At 45.3% G+C, this 20257-nt stretch overlaps 1 protein-coding gene across 8 annotated transcripts in view; it reads right to left on the bottom strand.

The window, feature by feature from the left end:
* Nucleotides 1–4802: 4802 nt before the first annotated feature.
* LOC116953045 (dystrophin) overlaps nucleotides 4803–20257 on the bottom strand; it is a 662108-nt gene continuing 646653 nt past the window's right edge. For 7 of the 8 annotated variants that reach the window (XM_032972885.2, XM_032972886.2, XM_032972890.2 and 4 more), the window contains 3 exons: nucleotides 18604–18669; nucleotides 14554–14689; nucleotides 4803–7274 (listed from right to left, as the gene is read on the bottom strand). In XM_032972885.2, the coding sequence (XP_032828776.1) occupies nucleotides 7177–7274; nucleotides 14554–14689; nucleotides 18604–18669 (300 nt within the window). In that variant the 3' untranslated portion in view covers nucleotides 4803–7176. Of the gene's footprint in view, nucleotides 7275–10666; nucleotides 10696–14553; nucleotides 14690–18603; nucleotides 18670–20257 lie in introns of all 8 variants that reach the window. The other variant, XM_032972888.2, reaches the window with a different exon arrangement.

Below are 20257 nucleotides of genomic sequence, written 5' to 3'. Positions count from 1 at the left end.
GAGCTGCATGCTGTATATGAGATGCATGCTGTATATGAGATGCATGCTGTGTCGCAGGATAACTTGATGGTATATCCACTTGCATCCCGTGGAGGATTTGTGGCTCCGCAATGCACCCGCTGTGCATCCAGAATTATTCTTGGCAGTATCTCCAATTTGCAATGTTGCATTCAACTCGTGTGGGACTGGCCTACGAATGGCCAATGGGAAACACCCGGGAGAACATCAGGGACGGAGCGATGGAGAGCGCGCAGTGCCGGATGAAGCGAGTGCGGGGCCTGTAGCGTGATGTCATAAAGGGGCCCCAAATAAAAAAAAACGTAAATATTAAAACACATTTTTTTACTTGCATAGTAAAGTAATTGCATTTTTCATTTGCAATACAGCCGGATGATACGAAAAATCGCTAACCTCAAACACTCGGTCGTTTATAAAAGTTGATGGCGGTACAGTACTATAGTAATAGAGCAAGTGCGGAAACACTGAACTGGAATTGATAGCTTGAAACGCGAGCATATGCCACTTTTGCAACCAGGATAATCCGGCACTGAGTACGTGTTCGTTGTTCTCATCGCAGGTGGTAAGATCTTGATGGACAAAACAGGTGCAAAATAAAAGAATCGATGGACTGAGTATTGCAGCGATTTGTAAAGGGACACGGATCAAGGGAACAAAGAGCTGCTGGATGAACTAGAAAAGATGTCCCCACCACCAGGGGATGATGAAAACGATAACGTCTTGTACAAAGAAATAGAAAAGGCAAGCAAACATCTGAAGAAAAACAAGAGTCCAGCAGTGGGACGGCATGAGCGGATAAATGATCAAGTCTGGAGGAAAGGAACTTATCAAAGAAATCCATGAGCTATGCAAGCTGAGTATTGAGAGAAGTGAAAATACCGGAGTGGACAAAAAAACATACTTGTCACGATACCCAAGTCAGGAGATCTCACCGATTGTAAAAATCACAGAACCGTCGCAACTAATAAGCCACGTGGGGAAGGTCCTCATGATAGTACTATTACATCGATTACAAGCGCAGACTGAGGATTCTTTGGCGGATGAACAAGCAGGGTTTCGGAAAGAGAAGAACATCGTGTAGTAAATCTTTATGTTAAGGCTTATAGTAGAGAAAGCTGGGTGACAACTGTTGCATAGATTTCCAGAAAGCATTCGATTCGATGAGACAAGATATAACGTGGTCAACATTGAGATCGTACGGAGTAGGGAAAATACTGGCACAGATTTTTGTTATTTTATTTTTACCTACGTGACTTTACCGAATAGAACCAAAGAGTATGGATCCTTGCAGTCGCGAAAGCTTCAAATCTAGAAATACTGGCACAGATATTGCAGGATACAGGTGAAAGGTCAAAGTCGGCAGTAAAAGTTTGGACAGGAAACAGGAGAATGGTTCCCAACAACAAGGGGTTTGAGAGGCTGGGGGATCCACTCTCACCAAGCAACTCCGTCACATACTCAGGAAGAACGATGCATGCCACATCAGGACAACGGCACAGGAATATCTGTTCAAGGAGAAATAATGCACAACCCGAGATTCGCGGACGACAGAGATCTGACGGGAGAAAGTTGCGTGACTTAATCAGCGTGTGACCACCAGGAAAGTGGTCACACGCTGAATAAGTCAGGAAAGGATGCAGGACTGAGGGTTCAAGTGGGAAAGAAAAAGAGACGACGGTGTTCGGAAGGGAGGACATTGAGGAAGAAGTGATGATAGAAAGCAGAAAGTTTGTGACGTGTGAAGGGATTTGTGTACTTGGGAAGTCGACTGACGTGGGACAAGGACCGCACGGAAGACGGAAGAGCGAGGATCTCGAAGTCAAAAGGAGTCATGGGCAGGGTTCAAGAACATCCGCAGAAGCAAGCAAATCAGCAGCAAGACCAAACTAAACATCTTAAGAGCACGCTTGTTCAGGACAGCTGTGCATGCCTGCGAGACTTGGACATTGAAAGAGGCCGACAGGGATACGATGTTCGTACTCGAACTGTGCTGCTCCGGAAGGAGACTGCGTCTGAGGTGGACCCAAAGCGTGACCAACGTAGAAGTACGAGAAATGTTGCACATAGAAGAAGACGACCTGGTGATGATGATGATGATGCAGACAGTGATGAGAAGGAAACTGGCACGATGTAGACACTCGTGTAGGATGGACAACAACAGGGACATTAAACGTGTTGTCGTCGTTGTAGTTGTTGTAGTTGTTGTTGTAGTTGTTGTCGTTGTAGTTGTTGTTGTAGTTGTTGTAGTTGTTGTTGTAGTTGTTGTCGTTGTTGTTGTAGTTGTTGTAGTTGTTGTTGTTGTAGTTGTTGTAGTTGTTGTTGTAGTTGTGGGTAGAAATATAAGGAACCGGAAAAAGAGGAAGAGCTCAGAGAGAATGTCTTCACGACGACACCATCAGAGATTGGTGCCATGAGAGATGTGGCCGTGAGAGATGTGGCCATGAGAGATTGGTGCCATGAGAGATGTGGCCATGAGAGATGTGGCCATGAGAGATTGGTGCCATGAGAGATGTGGCCATGAGAGATGTGGCCATGAGAGATGTGGCCATGAGAGATGTGGCCATGAGAGATTGGTGCCATGAGAGATGTGGCCATGAGAGATTGGTGCCATGAGAGATGTGGCCATGAGAGATGTGGCCATGAGAGATGTGGCCATGAGAGATGTGGCCATGAGAGATTGGTGCCATGAGAGATGTGGCCATGAGAGATGTGGCCATGAGAGATTGGTGCCATGAGAGATGTGGCCATGAGAGATGTGGCCATGAGAGATTGGTGCCATGAGAGATTGGTGCCATGAGAGATTGGTGCCATGAGAGATGTGGCCATGAGAGATGTGGCCATGAGAGATTGGTGCCATGAGAGATGTGGCCATGAGAGATGTGGCCATGAGAGATTGGTGCCATGAGAGATGTGGCCATGAGAGATTGGTGCCATGAGAGATGTGGCCATGAGAGATTGGTGCCATGAGAGATGTGGCCACTCCTGGAGCCATATTGGCACAAAACTGGTAAAAGTGGAAACACATTACGAAATGTGCAGTGGAGACCTATTAGGGGCGATCTGTCCATGGATCGTGATGATGATGTTGTTTACAGATACAACGGATGCCTATACCTATATATATAGGCAGATTTTGTGTAGCAAATGGACGCAGCTTTGTAAATAAATAAATAAAGTACTTTGAGAACAAGATCAAGGGCACCTCTTATGATGTAACCGACATCACTGCTATTAAATTGTACGCGATGTCATTGACATCACTCGTGTGTACATTTTAATCTCAAAGCATTGATTCTCACTGGGGCATATTCATGTCAGTGTTCCTCTGTGATTTTAAAGTATTTTATCTAATTAACCAGACATCAAGCTCGTGCTGCGGCCAGCCCGGAACTTGCAGCTGATATTTGTATCTGAAAAACGCGGTATGCAGTATGGTTTGGGTTGCGGCTTCAACGTCTTCCACTGCAGTTCACCACTGTAAAACATCATCATCATTGCGCGTTTGTGTGCCAAATTTTGGATGTGCACCTCCTGCTTGCATGTGGAGCTCTGTGAAGTCTTTGCTTTTGTGCATTCACGGCATTTTATAGGTCGTCGTCTATTTCGTATGGCTGGGGGAAGCAGTTTGTAGTTTGATGTCGAGGTTAGCGATCCACCCGAACGGCTTGGGAATGAACCTCTCAGGGGCAAGGAGTTCGGTACGTGGGTCGATCGTCTGACTCGGGTGGTGGCCACGGTCACAAAGTTGGGCTGATGCTCATGGCCCACTTGTGGAGCAAGTGGTCCGGTCTTCTTTCCTGGCCTATCCTCAGGCGCTTGAGGGTTACAAGGTAGTGGCTCAAGGCCATGTTTTGAGTGTTTTATTGTAACATTAGTAAACAAAAAAATTGGGCCATTTTCAATCCGACCAATAGATGATGACCTCCCCAAGCCATGGCAGTCACGTGTTTTTTGTTGTTTAACCATACTTCACCCTGCTGGTCAGTGCAGTCGGAAGGTGGGGTATAGCGAGATTAGTTCTGATATCATTTGGCCACTGATGTTTGCCGGGGTCACGAATACAACTTGTGTTACTGAGTTTATAGTGCAATGGGTTAACACATTTACCAGTGCTCCACTCAATGGTTTGGTTACACATTTTAAATATACAATATCTAAAAAAATGTAATCTGCGAATACAGCAATTTACCAGCACCAATTCTTTCACCACTCCCTTAGCATAAGTGGCAAAGAGAATGTTTAAAACCCCGCACAGCCAAATGGAGGACATTAAAGCTCGTGGAAACAACGGTGTCAGCACCAGCTGAATGACTGAACCTCCAGCAGCATAGCCGGGTGTGCAGGTATCGTTTAAAACGCATGCAGATCATCATACCGTCAGGCTTCATTTGAAGCTTTCGTGACTGCAGGAATTACTCTTTGGTTTCTCTCTCTCTCTCTGTGTATGTGTCTATTTAGCAATCTTTGGAAGGACGTAATCAACCAGGTAAAGTGTTAACTGTTGTGTTAGCCGACTCTCTGTGTTGCATTGCATTACATTTCTAAGTTTACGAGGTTTGTTTTCTCATTCATTCATACCTGATGACGGTTGCTTGTGTTGCAATCGAAACGTCGTATTCTATTATTTCTATTATTTTCTTTCTACGTGACTTTACCGAAAGAGCCAGAGTCATACCTTCAGGGTTTAACAATCGAGCATTGAACCTCTCACCTGAGACAAGGGAGGGGATATGGGTGTCTAAACACGTTGGCATTTCATTTACATGCACAATGCACATGAGGGGTATTTTAATATATTTGTCTTTATTATAGTAATGTAGTGTGTTACATCAGAAAATAAAACAAAACTGAAAACAAATGTTAGAATATACCGTCAAAACGATTAAAGTTTTCAACACACACACACACGGCCGCCACATACGAACACACCATATAGGTATGTTGCTGCCTGTTTGCGTGCAGTGCTTTTGTAATGGAGAGTATATGAAGTAAGGCACCTTTGCAATAGGAGACAAATCTTGTTGCGACTCCCGTATATAAAATATGGCACACACACGCGCGCACACACACACACACGCGCGCGCGCACACACACACACCAGCTGCACGCTGCTCCGCATTATTTGGCATACATGTGGTTTTTTTTCCCCCCTCTCATCTCATCATCATCGTGATCGCGTCGTTTTTTTTTCGGTTTTTACGTGTTTTTTTATCTTTAAAGGATCGTAACATACAAAATTAGATTACGTAACGTGATTTTTGCGAAGCGATCTCAAAGGCGCGAAAAGAAAAGCCGCGCGCTTTTTTGTCCAAACATTGCGCCGTGACAGCCGTGTGAGAGAATGTCGAGCGATGGTTTTGACGGGGGTCGCGTGTGCGCTGAGTGGGGCGGTTTCAGGGGTGCCTGCCCGAGATGTTAACTCCCTCGCCTGGTGTGCAGGAGGTTCATGGTGTTCGACACCGACCCTGACGCCTGTTGTATATTTGCAGTTTAGAATGGAACGTGCAGTTTAGACGATTTGGCTGCTATCAATGTCCACGTGATAAGCCACATTCGTCGAGCAATCATTCGTGGCCAGGTCGCTTCTGAAGAAGAGCCGCATAGCTCAATGGGCCTTACCTGGTAAGATAAAATAAAAATGGGTAATGAGTTCACGTGGACAGGTGGCGTTCTTCAAGAGTGAGCAGGACACGGTTGTTCTTTTCAACTTGCGTCACAGTGAAGGCAGATGTGTAACTATAAAAAGTAGCAGTAAAGGGTGAACATGAACGGGCCTGTATGCCGAGTCCTGGAAGCGTGCGCGCTTTGACAAGCAGGCATGGGGACTCTGTGTAATGTCTGGAATACAAGAGATTCAACGTTAAAGCTCGTATAGGTGAAAACCTTCTGCCCTAATCGGTTTTTAGTATTTTGCCGTCAGAAAACTCATGGGTGGATACATGCGCGCACTTCAACTTAAAATACGTTGAAAATAAGAGTGCGGATAATTTTTTTTTCTGTCTGAACAAAAAAAAAATCACCGAAGCATCGCAGAAAACACCACATGGTAATTTTTGAGTGTATGCCTGTCAAAAAACTCTAATGTACAATTAGTAAATAAACATTAAAATTGTCTGTTTTATAATAAATTTTAGGAACATTTATTTAAAAGGTCGGGTGTGGTGGGGATTTTTTTGCTCTTAATATCCAATTTTTTTCATGGTGGAAAATGAGCATCAGCTCTCTGTATTGATCGTGCCAGCAAGTCACCAGCTTGTGCTCCGTGTGACGGGATATTGTAAGAAGCTTCACTTAAAAACACACCCACGATTTGCCAAAACCCATCAACATTGAGTGGAACCTATGATTTTTTTACCATGAAGCACTATGATGCACTTTCTGATTTTAATAAAAAATCTCATTCTGATCATCTTCAGCGATGCACGTTGCAAGTCGTTTCCAGAAATACGGTGGCTTGGGTGAATTAACTTCTAAAAGTAGACATACACCGATGAATAAACCCATTGATGCTAAAACATTTGTTTTTATATTTTTACACTGTATAAACCCTACAATATCTCATTTTTCAATTCGATTTACGTTTTTTTTAATAAAAGTACCCTTTGTTATTGTAAAGTTTTTTTTGTTGTTTTTGTGTGTGTGTTTTTCTCGTCTTCTTTTCAGTATATAACTCTTATTATTACAAACATTCATTTTTAACAATCCGGAGAAAATGTGGCCTCACAAAGGGCAGTCAAATAGGGCAGCACTGGGCTGTCAGCAGCTAGTGAAAGGTGACATTTTCTTACATGTGTACACAATTGCATAGCATGGAAAACTCCCATTCACTGACCAACAACAGGCTTAAACACAGGTGTTGAGATTTACAAAGTTGGAGCGTGAGCCAATAGGCCATTTCAACTTTCCATATTGGAAATAAAAGAAGAAAATATATATAAAAAAGCACACTTCCTCACTCTTTGTCTTATTTCCATCATTGCCTTCGTGATGTGCAAAGCAAAGGGGAGAGTACAATATTGGAGCTGCGGATTGTTAGGTCGGATTGGTGAGATGGATGCACAAAAGCAGGTGCTGTATGGTCAGATCGCGTGTGCAGAAGAGCAATGCACGCCTTCCTTGGGATGTCCGTGGGGATGGCGGGCAACGAATGGGCATCCCCTACTCCCTGCCTGCAGTGTCCTGCTGGGCTGGCAAGACGCTGACGAGGCCCCCTGCGGCATCCTCGTCCGTCGGGACACCCGTGCCTACATCGTCACCTGCGGAAACGGGAGGAGACTGGGGGTCAGGTAAGGACTGAGGGGTCAGGCAAAATGGAGGAGGGGGGGGGGGTCTGGCAACGGCAGCGATGGGGCGGGCGGTGCGACCGCTGCAGCGAGCGGACGTCGTGGCAACAATGGTGGCGTCAAAATTTACGTTGAAAAAAACTCGATTATTGATTCCATCGTCGCTGCAGAGCTATAATGCCAATTACTCGAAGTGAAAAAACAACAAGTCAGATTATTACAGAGATGGAACAGAACAAAACAAATGGTTGCACTTTCATATTGAACAACTGTAATTTGGCTGTGTGGGCATCCGTATTTACACGTGAAAATGTGCAAAGATAAAGACGATTACAAATACCGCGACTAAACATGCAACATTATACGCGGTAAAAAATATTGTTGCATAGGTTCAGGCATGTGAACAGAAATTGTATCCTAGACGTGGGAAACTTTTTTTTTGTCGAAATCTGCAAAAAATTCTTTACATCCCTAGCCAGATAACAAAACCATGCAATTCCAGTTGACATCCACATATTTGCAGTTTCAAAATTGTGAATGTGCATTATAGCTCGAGAATGAGCTTATTGGATGTGCTGAGCAAGAACAATGAGACAAAGACGGAATGCACATTCATTATGGAGCAGAAGACACAGCCTAAATAGAGATGAGGTTTGCATTATCAGTAACAAGCTTCTGCACCTGAGTTAGGCACATGTAGAATCCGCATTATTGACTGCGGCGGAGACACATGATTGACTGCAATGGGCATGCAGCCCGCCTCCTCTTGATTGATTGAGGGGAGACACACAGAGCGAGAACCTCCGTAATTGACCGAGATAGACACGATGCATACTCCCCCATCACCACCACCACCACGAGGTGCACGGCACAGCCAAACTGACTGCTGAAGGCACGAGACAGAAAACCTGTGCCCCCCTTCACCCCCCTCCCTGCTACCCCATAACTCGTGGAACTATTCCTGACTGAGACTGACAAAGTGCGACTGCGGGACGGTACAGTGAGGGGGAAAAAGTATTTGATCCCCTGCTGATTTTGTACGTATGCCCACTGACAAAGAAATGATCAGTCTATAATTTTAATGGTAGGTTTATTTGAACAGTGAGAGACAGAATAACAACAAGAACATCCAGAAAAACGCATGTCAAAAATGTTATAAATTGATTTGCATTTTAATGAGGGAAATAAGTATTTGACCCCCCTCTGCAAAACATGACTTAGTACTTGGTGGCAAAACCCTTGTTGGCAATCACAGAGGTCAGACGTTTCTTGTAGTTGGCCACCAGGTTTGCATACATCTCAGGAGGGATTTTGTCCCACTCCTCTTTGCAGATCTTCTCCAAGTCATTAAGGTTTCGAGGCTGACGTTTGACAACTCGAACCTTCAGCTCCCTCCACAGATTTTCCATGGGATTAAAGTCTGGAGACTGGCTAGGCCACTCCAGGACCTTAATGTGCTTCTTCTTGAGCCACTCCTTTGTTGCCTTGGCCATGTGTTTTGGGTCATTGTCATGCTGGAATACCCATCCACGACCCATTTTCAATGCCCTGGCTGGGGGAAGGAGGTTCTCACCCAAGATTTGACGGTACATGGCCCCGTCCATCGTCCCTTTGATGCGGTGAAGTTGTCCTGTCCCCTTAGCAGAAAAACACCCCCAAAGCATAATGTTTACACCTCCATGTTTGACGGTGGGGATGGTGTTCTTGGGGTCATAGGCAGCATTCCTCCTCCACCAACCACGGCGAGTTGAGTTGATGCCAAAGAGCTCCATTTTGGTCTCATCTGACCACAACACTTTCACCCAGTTGTCCTCTGAATCATTCAGATGTTCATTGGCAAACTTCACACGGGCATGTATATGTGCTTTCTTGAGCAGGGGGACCTTGCGGGCGCTGCAGGAATTTCAGTCCTTCACGGCGTAGTGTGTTACCAATTGTTTTCTTGGTGACTACGGTCCCAGCTGCCTTAAGATCATTGACAAGATCCTCCCGTGTAGTTCTGGGCTGATTCCTCACCGTTCTCATGATCATTGCAACTCCACGAGGTGAGATCTTGCATGGTGCCCCAGGCCGAGGGAGATTGACAGTTCTTTTGTGTTTCTTCCATTTGCGAATAATCGCACCAACTGTTGTCACCTTCTCACCAAGCTGCTTGGCAATGGTCTTGTAGCCCATTCCAGCCTTGTGTAGGTCTACAATCTTGTCCCTGACATCCTTGGAGAGCTCTTTGGTCTTGGCCATGGTGGAGAGTTTGGAATCTGATTGATTGATTGCTTCTGTGGACAGGTGTCTTTTATACAGGTAACAAGCTGAGATTAGGAGCACTCCCTTTAAGAGTGTGCTCCTAATCTCAGCTCGTTACCTGTATCAAAGACACCTGGGAGCCAGAAATCTTTCTGATTGAGAGGGGGTCAAATACTTATTTCCCTCATTAAAATGCAAATAAATTTATAACATTTTTGACATGCGTTTTTCTGGATGTTTTTGTTGTTATTCTGTCTCTCACTGTTCAAACAAACCTACCATTAAAATTATACACTGATAATTTCTTTGTCAGTGGGCAAACGTACAAAATCAGCAGGGGATCAAATACTTTTTTCCCTCACTGTATATTGTTAATTACGGAGGTACGCACGTATGCGTGCATGCGGGGCATCCTACAAGTTTTAAACAGCCCCAGTAAGAACCGAATTTTATCACGATAGTTAGTTAAACCCGGTTTTTATCGGTGGTCACCGACACGATCCGGTTGAGGTACAACATAACTCCGTCCCTGTGCCAGGCAACAAGATAATAGTACTCTTAGGTTATTTCAGTAAAAGTCACGTAGGTATAAAATAAAATAAATCACGACGTTTCGGGCGCGACACAAGCGTCCATCATCAGGTGGGAAAGCCCATGATGGACGCTTGTGCACGCTGGTGTTGCACCCGAAACGCCGTGATTTACTTGATTTTATACCCACGTGACTTTACCGAAAGAACTAAAGATTATGGATTCCTGCAGTCACGAAAGCTTCAAATCAAGAAAATAGTTAAAATTATGATTTAATTGTTACATTTGTGTGGGCTCACACGAACAGAATAGGATTGGATTTTTTTACGTCTTGGGCTGACATTGGGCTCATGTAACCGAACATTGGTCGCAGATATCGTCGAATTAAACTGGATGAATTTTTATCCTGAGCGCCGGCTTAGACACGTTTAACTTTAAGGTATCGGCTGTGGATGAGTTACGTGATGAATGGGGGGGGGGGCACGATACGTTTCTGGGTGCCCGGCACAGAAACGGAGTTCGTTTGTACCTCTACCAGACCATGTCAGTGATCACCGTAGGGACAATTCAACCACCCGAATCAGACTGACCTCTCTGAGCTGGCTCCTTGGGCGAACCTCTGGAGGAGGAGCCACAGGGAGCGCAGGGAAGCAAGAGGCGGTACAGGTTGGAGAAGAGAAGATAGCAGCAAGGGGAAAGGTAGAGAGGGCCCCAAGCAAACAGTGAAACAGGCACAGAAAACATTTACACTTCAAGTAAACAAGAGTGTAGCAGCAAGGTTAAAGGTGTTATAGATTACAAAAATCAAGATGTGACTTTAAATAAAGTGCGTATTCACACATTTATAGACGTTGCTTTCAATGTTGGAGTACAACAGTCTGGCAATGGTAAAAGATAAAAGTGTAGACTTGCAATTACTTGCTCGTCGCCAGCTCAGTTCTGACCACGAGTGCCAAGATTAAAATGAATGCACCTCTGAGCGAGTGGCGTGTTGATGTTAATTTGTTCTCTAACCTGTGACCGATTTTTTTGGTAGAAAAAAGCGTAGTAAAAAGAATAAAACAACATCAACATATTGAGAAAAGCAGGACTCCCGAACAACAATGGTCTTGAGATTCAACGAGGCTTCTCGTTAAAATAAATATTATTATTCGCATTCGAATTGAAGGACAAATGCTCAGCAATGAGGCATTTGTTGGCTGCAGAATGCCTACTCATACTGTACAGCCACATGTCTGTCAGATGTGTCAAAAAAGTGAGGAACAATAACTATAAAAACCCCAAAATGTTTTTCTTTAAACGTTAATGCCTTGTTTTTTTACCATTATGTAGTATGTTGCCTTGTTCAGCGCCTTATTAACTTGCACACAGCCAAAGATGATCACACGTAGGATGATCTCGTAACAGTAAAGCTCTTTAATTACAAAGAATATAACATGCCACTTTTCAACGGCACACCATGGCTCTGCCCATGTGACCACATTTGTCAGTTTTCTGCTCTTCTCTTTCAGCAATAAAAAAAAAAACTTGCTTCAGAAAATTAAGAAACGTTCACGCGTGCACCGCCCACTCTGCTCGTATTGATTTTGGCCGAGGGTGCGACGGACGGGCGATGAACACGTGGCGCAGAGAGAGAGAGCGAGCGAAGAGAACCATTTGGAATTGACGTCTGACGAATGTAGGAGGCCTCGTGGTTGTAAGTCACCCACAATCACGTCTCGTGCGATCCATAAACAGGTGTCTATCCAACGCTATGGATTACTGCAGAGTAACGGCCTGCAAAGCACAGATTGTGCTGGCGTGTATATCATTAAAAATAAAACAGCAAAAACGAATTGCCTCGATACGCAGATGGGGAAATAAAGACGTGGGGTTTTTCTATTTTAAATTTCTGACAAAGAAAGTCAGGGGGATGTAGGAAAATTAACAAATGTGTTACCGTATTCGAGAAATGTATTTAGTTGATATAATTAGTTTTGTTTTTAAATGACCCAGAGATTGCCCATGTTATCTGGAAAAAAATAACTTGTGAATCATCAGCTTAGTAATTGTAGACAATTATATAAATCCAGGATACGACATCCACTTTTACAATGGTGTACTCGTGAACTGACACGGACGCCCAATGTGTCCACAACCATTAGATGTTGAAAATATATAACTGGGGTTTATATGGTTAGGTGTACAGTATGATCATAATAAATCATATGAATATAACTCTCACTGAAACGTGTGTACGTGCCGCGCATAGACATGTTTGCCAAAGGACACAATTTCGGTATTGTTGGTCCAGAAAATAAAGCACCCAGAAGCTGTTTTTCTTCACCACTCACTTAACTGCTGGCTTTCAAGCTCCAGTTGAACACAGTTATGTCAACTGCTCACGTCAATTAATCGAACCCATTTTTTTAAAAAAACTTACTCCGGTGCAGTCAATGGAAATCAAGATCCGATAATAATTAAACCAGGATATCTCTCTCTCTCTCTGAACGGAATGGAATACAACTGTGATTTTATTTCTCTTCGCTGAACCCAAGACTTCTAACCCAACACCTCCGATTAGCACGGTTGGCTACGTATGGTGCGAAAGAAGTTCAAGGTACGTACATGCTACCAAGGAACCCTCATCGTGCTCGATTTCTGACACCGTGAATCAACAACCTGGAGAACCCGGTCACCTTAATTTTTCACGCTTGATGCAATTTTCTAACATGATGACATGTCCCGTGGGCCATTTATTTAATTGGAAATGACACATGCCCTTTTATAAAAGCAGGCACAATCCGTGGCCAAGCAATCACGCATCCCAATGTCAAGCACATGTGACAAGAACAATGTCTTTTGCTGGTGTTGAGTCATTGGTAGATAATGTTGTTTCCACTATATACGTGTAGGTTTGTTTGGCAAGTGATGCACGGTTGATTCACTGTAACCTGGCAAAACGTCAAGCCAGTTAAGACGTTCCAAACGTCTATGCGAGTGGTACATTATTTGTGGCTGTGAGAACGAAGAGCAGAAGGTGAAAAAGAAAACAATCCGGTTTAAGTGCCTTTGGTATCACTGTACATACAATAAGCAATGCACTTCATATATAGCAGAAACACCAATTTTGAGATTCAGAAGGTTGAAACTAGTCCAGACTATGCTCGCTTAAACAAATGCGGCTTGATAATGTAGGTCTGGTAAACCAATAGTCTGACGGACTAAAACATATATTTTTTATGTCGGGAGAGAATGGGTTCTGCTTATACAGTGTATGCTTTTATATACAGTAGATGCTGTTCTTGAGCCGCCAGAGACCTTGATATATCCCTTCATAAAAGGTGAAGTTATATGGTCTCAATGTCAAGCTCATTTACTTACAAGCACAGTGCTCAAGAGCTCTCAATATGACGCACAGACATTGTCAAACAAGTGCTTCACGGTTCTGCGGAGGGAATCCTCACGGCTGCTTTGTGGAACGCAAAAATTATCTCACAACACCGTCCACAAATTCTAATGTTGTCAGTTTTACAACCGAAACGATTCACAATTTAATCCATCACTGTGCATATCCGTCAATGGAAGCAACGGTGATATTCTCAGGGAAATTTATAGCTACTTAAGTGTGAACACCCAATGCATTGTAATTTGCAACTAAATCATTCGAATAAGTGTAAATAATCGCAAAGTGACTCAGCAGTAGAGCGGTGGGAGGATCACCATCGGACTGCTGCGGGTTTAAATCCTGGTCGGAGTTGACGCAGATAATCATTCCTCCGGGGCCAATAATAAGACAAGGAGCACTCTGTGGGGACGTCAACAGCGATTGTCCTTTGGAGAGACTCACCCCTGTCACATGAGCGTGGAATTCTCACCAGAGGCTCATGGCCGTGCACGGGAGGTGAGCGCCGCTTGTTGGGGTCTTTGAGCCAACCCTCGTTAATGGAGCCCTACACGGGACTTTTAGTGACACGAGTAGGATATGCGATTCTAAGCGCTGATTACCAAATACCTAAAGGCCTGTGGGGAAAAAAAATAGTGTAGTCTGCAAAAAATTGGCAAAATGTTTAACGTGACTCAGTAATGGGACTTGCTCAGGCCTCTACCAAGCGATACGGGGGATTTAATTTTAAAATGTAGAGTATTATTTAAACTGACTTGTCTGCCTACATCTGCAGGTCTTTATTAAATCCTGATTTCAGGTTGTGTGGATACAAACTCGTCACTTGCCGTATATTTAATCAGACCAAAACACGCAATATTTGAGGGTCTCTGGATTGATAATATAATTTACTAAATGAAACGAATGAAATGGAAGTGAAACCGCGGTTCCTTGTTGGTGCATCACCACGACCACTGCATGACGCATCATGCGAGAGGCTCTAACCTGGTAAAGCAACAGCGCAATGAAGTTAACGGAACAGAACTGAAACCAGGGGTCAGTAACGGCGTATCCCCATGACCAATCCTGACAAAGTGCAGTACGGGGCGTTACCTGTGGGCTCCGGAGGGCGCAGACCTCCAGATCCTCCATTACTCAGAGGGTGGGATTCCTCCTGTGGTGGGGGCGGTGGTGGCGGCGGTGGCGACGGCAGTGCCGGCGTTCCATTAACCCTGCCTTCCTGCTGGGGCTGATGGGAGCAAGAGGGGTTGCCATATACGGGGGGTGGGGTAAGGACAGCGAGGGGCGAGACGCAGAGATCAGAGGCTTGAGATGGAGATCGCATGTTGTTGGTCCGAGAGGCCGATATTTTTTCCACTGCGGAGAAGAATCTTCCCAATATGCCAACGAACGTTTGTGGCACCCTCCTGCGGACCACTGGACTGCGTGCCACTTTGGTTTATTGCCGTGTCGCCGGGCGTTCATTAACGCCACACGCGCGTTCAAGACACGCGTGCGCATGGATGACCGTTCCAGGAAAACATGCAAATTAACTCACATTTCAGTTTGCGGCGCTGCAATTAACACCGACGTCACCGTTGTGACAGCTTACATCGGAGCAGGGCAAAGCATATTCAATGAGCATTTGCCACGCGGGAGTTGTGCACGGGAAGGACGACGTTACCATAACGCACGCTAACTATTTCGTTAAGCCAATTTTGGATACGGCATATAATTGCGTCTTTCGCGAGCGGGTGGGATCGCCTTGTAATGAAGTTGCAGTGGTGCTTCGAGCGGTCTGCAGGAATTGGCACCGCCGCCCAGCAGGTCATTCTTTTTTTTTGGGGGGGGGGGCCGGGCGGGGGAGGCGGGGGGAGGAAACTATTTTTTCGTTGCCATTTCCTCGTCTTGGGGCGAGCGCGCGAGCAAGGTCGTGCCTAGTGTTGCTGCCTAAGGCCCCGGTAGCCGCAGGGAACTCAATCAGTGCGGCGTCATGGGAACAGGCCAACACTCCATCATCCGCGGAATAAAAATAACTTCCAAGTGGACAGGTGTCACGGTGATCCATCTTGTTGTTCCAGTTGCTTTTCCAGTAAAGAGAGCAACAATGCAATGTCACGGCCGATTTTTTTTAACCCTTCACGGGACACGATCACCTCAACGCGAGGATTCAATTAACCCCCCCCCCTCCCCACATCCCCCCCGCCAGATGAACCACTCTCCACTTTTTTCCCCCGTGACGGCTTCACAACTCGCCCCAGGGAGAGGCGGGGCCCGCACTGATGGGAAGCTCCCTCTGGGACGATCGCCGTGCGTGCGGTAAGCGCCGGGGTGGCCGGAGGACCGCGGCACGTGGGCAGCACTTGAGCAGGCGCTGCGTGCCGAGCGAAATAACGGAGGGCGTCGGCGGAAGGATACAGGACACGCTTCTTATTTGTGGCAAGGGTATTTTTTTTTTTTAAATGAGTCACATGTGGGCTGCCGGGGTAATGGTGAGTTTTATGAGATGCTGCCAGCGTTTATGACTAGAACTGGCTGCGTATCATCAATCGCTCAAGCACAGCTGGGTGTCTGTGTAATTCCGAGCCATTCGACCGTGTCATGCGCATGGCCGCTCGCATATGGCAGCAATGAGCGTTACCATGCTGTTCCGCAAGTAGCGAGCACCTATTAGTGCTTCAAGCGCGCCTATGTCATAACGAAGGTGCTTTTGTGTATCAGTGAACCGTTTAACGTGGACGTAATTTGTAGGTAGCGGCAAGAACAAATTGATTTTTGTCCCTAAGTGATGGTGGGGCATTAGTGGTCCACCTGCAATGGAAATTGGTTTCTTACCAGCCGTCAATGCGATTGACCCACATCTATGGGACAACAGGGCCGGAGGAGCATTGTTGTGGTTGTGTTTCGACAATACGGTTTGTGGGTGTTACTCGAGCATTACTGGGAAGAATAAAAAAAAACCAGCCGGCATTTGTGCCAACGGTGAGCGCAGGCTTTCATTATGGACGCGCGCGGTGGTTAGAGGGGACACAAAAAGAAAACGACAAAGTTACCGACGGACGGAGCGTTGCGACAAAAGTTCTGTTTTGGCAATGGGTCTAAATTAGCCGTCGACGCCTTCACGCTGCCCGCCCCCTCGTGGGCACCCTCGTGGTGCAGGCCTCTCAGACGGCGGGCGATGCAGAGCGCCGCTGTTTACGCATCATCATTTTTTATGTCGCGCATGAATAAGTAACCGCATAAATATATTGAACGCACCGGCATACATACTTGAACGCATAAATAAGTGAGCGACCGAACAAATGGACTAATAAATTAAATAATCACATAAATAAATAAACGAGCAAATAAATAGTGTGAGGGGTAATACATTAATAAATTGACATACACATGCCGAGGCGCAAATTATTTAGAGCTATGCAAAGTTTTGCATTGGTACCGGGGCATGTGTGCTAAACCCTGACCGAGTGACGTGCGTTTAGTTCCGTGAGGATAATAACAAAAAAACACCATTCCCAAAACCCTCTCTCCAAGCGCATGAATACCACTGCATTGAAGTGTATTCAGATGGATTCCGTGAATAAAATGTTCCCCCTGCAAATAATGCGGCACATTTGCAAACAATGGAGTCGAATGAGTTGCAAGATGTGAACTCTCCTGTAAGGCCAAGGCCGATCGTCCGGGTCCTTGATTAGTAAGCGTGGACATGGTAAGTGCTGACAGCGGTGCAACTCCGTTGCCAAGGCAAACTAAAAGCAAGTTCTTAAATTTCTAAAACTATCTAAGTTTGATATATTACAATATAGATGGAGGGGGTTTAAAGTTTAATTTGCCATTAAACATTGACGTGCGCTTAACGCTGCAGTATTCATGACTCGCAAACGGGCATAATGGTTTGTGGATTGTCGAGTGACGGCATGAGACACACCATTTGGCATATTTTTAACTAAATTTCTTACATTTTATAGACATCGTGTAAAAATGTTTCGCAAGAAGCCCTTATGTAGCGTGCAGTGTGCTGCTATGCAATCGATTGATTTAGACTATCCCCATCCCTCACCTCTGGGCGATTCGACAATTTGGCACAATTTGGGGTGGGGGGGTGGGGTTAAGATTCTGTTAAATAACTAAAAATGTTGTCTCATTGGCACCATCTCGTTTGTACAGTCTCTTATATATGTTTTTTCCTGTAGTTTTTGTAAAATCTCGTTCGTTTCGTTGGCCTAAAGGTAGCACATTAATCGTAAACCGTCAATTTTTTATGCATTGTGATTTGATGCATGATTCAAGACCAGCAGAGTAGATTTTAATGAATGAATCACTGAATGCACATATGTTACAAATATCAGCGACAGTATGGAGACATTAACGAGGGCCTGTGACACTTGGAATTCTGCTCCAGGAGTTGGACAGTTCTTGGAGAATAATCAAACATTGTACAATTTCGTTTTTAATTAAATGTCGAGGACTGGGCCGCTTGCCTTGTAAAAGCAAGTACAAAAATATATAACAGCTTTATCGTATGTATTCACTCCGCTCTTCTCAAAACGTTTAACGTCAGTCTTGATTTGAACGTCAGACCTCAAGAAAATGGCAAGAAAATGGCATTTGTATATATGTAAAAAGTTAAATTTATAATATGCATATTTAAAGACTCTCCGTCCAAAGCAAAGTCTTGCCAAGTGGACTCAACACTCAAATGACCATGCCCGGGTTGTACAGTCCTACAGTCATCACGTGTGGCCAACACATCTCAGCGAACGACAAAGAACCCACATGAATTCCCTGATTTCCGCTGAGAATGAATTGTAAATCAATCGCGAAGCATTCCTATTGATCCCAAAGTGATTCGGGACAATTGTAATGGATGATTTGGTACCATGCATTTATTTATTTTATCCCCCCCCCCTTTCCCCCTTTCGCATAAAAGTGTGTGTTTGGCTTTTCATTGCCGCTCATTCATTGAAATCGACCAAAAAAAAATTGCTTTGCATTTATTGGGGGATAGTTCAATGTTAATCTACAATAGTTTGGAGTCGATCCACGCCCCCAGGGGGTGTGAATTTTGGCATGCTCAGCGCGTGACTGATGGCCCTCAAAGCGAGGCACAATAAATCTTCTGGCTGAGGCTGGGGTTGAGATTTTAAAAAGGAGGCATCTCACCTGGTCCAGCAGCTGCCGCAAGCGAATCAGCTGGGACTCGAGCTGACGGTTGTGATCTTCCAACACCTGCATCCGACGGCACAAGCAGAGGCAGCGGTTGAGTGTTAATGGTTTTCCGGGAAAAGCCCCCCATCAGAGAGACCACAACTTAAAAGAGATTGGGTGGGGAAAGGGGAGAAACAAGAGTAGGCTCTCCAATAGAAGACACTCATTGTGAGATTATTTCTAAACGGCATCACCAGTTTTAGATCACCTAGGGAACAACTGGGAATGCTGCAACAGTTAGCGGAGTGCGCCGGACTCGCAATCCAGAGGCCGGTGGATTTGTCTCCCGGTATAGCCGTTGAAACTATGAGAAAATCTATGAAACGGCCCTCCCCCACCGCCCCTCCCACCTCTGTCCATCCAGCAGTGTACATGGAGATGCTAATTTAGTTGATTAGCAGGTGACGTGTGGTGAGTTAAAGTGTGGGTACTACCCCTACCTCATTAAGGTATATCTGGCCAGCAGGGAGGACTAGACCGATATTCCCTCGGGAGGGTATCTGGAGAACTCCCTCTGGAATGAAGGCCCCTTCTGCCAGCAGTGGTGTGTGCAAGCAATTACAGGGCTGCACCTTTACCTATTTCTACCACCTCTTACAGAACAATTCAAAACAAAGTAATAAATGTAAAATAGACAATTAGGTAGATTGAAACTGAGATTGCTAAGCGGACACAGCCACCGTGCTTTCTAATAGTCACCCTTGTAAACGAGACATGTTGTTTTAATAGCACTCACCTGGATTAAATAAAGGATATCAATCAACTGCTGAAGCCAGTAAAAACCACAGCGGCTCTCTGGCAACTTGCAAGGCATTTATCTTACACCCTGCTGACGTTGCGAACGTCCCGAGGGAATATTTCATGTGGTCGTGTAGAACACTGGACATGACTTTCAGGGATGTCCCATTTCTACATGGCACGGTGTCATCTTCTCCGCAAGCAAAACACTGTCTCCTGAATGACATCAGCTGGTAAAAAGTCTGCCACGATCCTGCTATTGCCTCCGGACGAGTGAAACGCCGGAGCCAAGAACAACTTGTACCGCTGTCCTGGTTTAATTTTGGATTCCTAGTGATACGGTAATAGTTAGCACATTGGTCTGCAGTAGACGTGGCATTCTTTCAGGGGGTAGAACTTGACTGCCGCCTGTTGGTTCTGTTTCTCGAATATTCCATGATTTATCTGCATCCCTGCTTTGCTTCTGCTCCAGTAAATGCAGTGCAACGTCACGTGTCCAATTTGCTTGGGAACCAAGGTGTATGCAGATATGTGAAAAGGTCTCCATTCGTGAACATCTACAAAAGCCAAGAGCAAGGTGCTGCGGGGAAATGCTTTGCCGCACTTTACAAGTAAGCGGATGCACGCGAGATTCAGAACACATGACTGCGCGTGAAAGGGGCGGGTTTGTGAACGTCTATAGAGAATGGCAGCTCACACCAGCGTTCTTCACACGTTTTCAGAGAGCGGGGTAGGGGGTACTTTCGCCGATCAGACATCATCTGCGTGAGGGCCCCCACTCCGCCTGCAAGGGGCGCTCTCACTCATTGTGGATTGTCAGGAGGCCGCACGTCAGGGGCCGCACTAAAGGCCACGAAGGGCCACCAGTGAC

The sequence above is a fragment of the Petromyzon marinus genome, chromosome 49, assembly GCF_048934315.1.
Source record: "Petromyzon marinus isolate PM22_M1 ecotype Great Lakes invasive population chromosome 49, UKy_Petmar_22M1.pri1.0, whole genome shotgun sequence".
Taxonomy (NCBI): domain Eukaryota; kingdom Metazoa; phylum Chordata; class Hyperoartia; order Petromyzontiformes; family Petromyzontidae; genus Petromyzon; species Petromyzon marinus.
The sequence above is the reverse complement of the archived record's forward strand: the minus strand, read 5'-3'. Positions and strand labels throughout refer to the sequence as shown.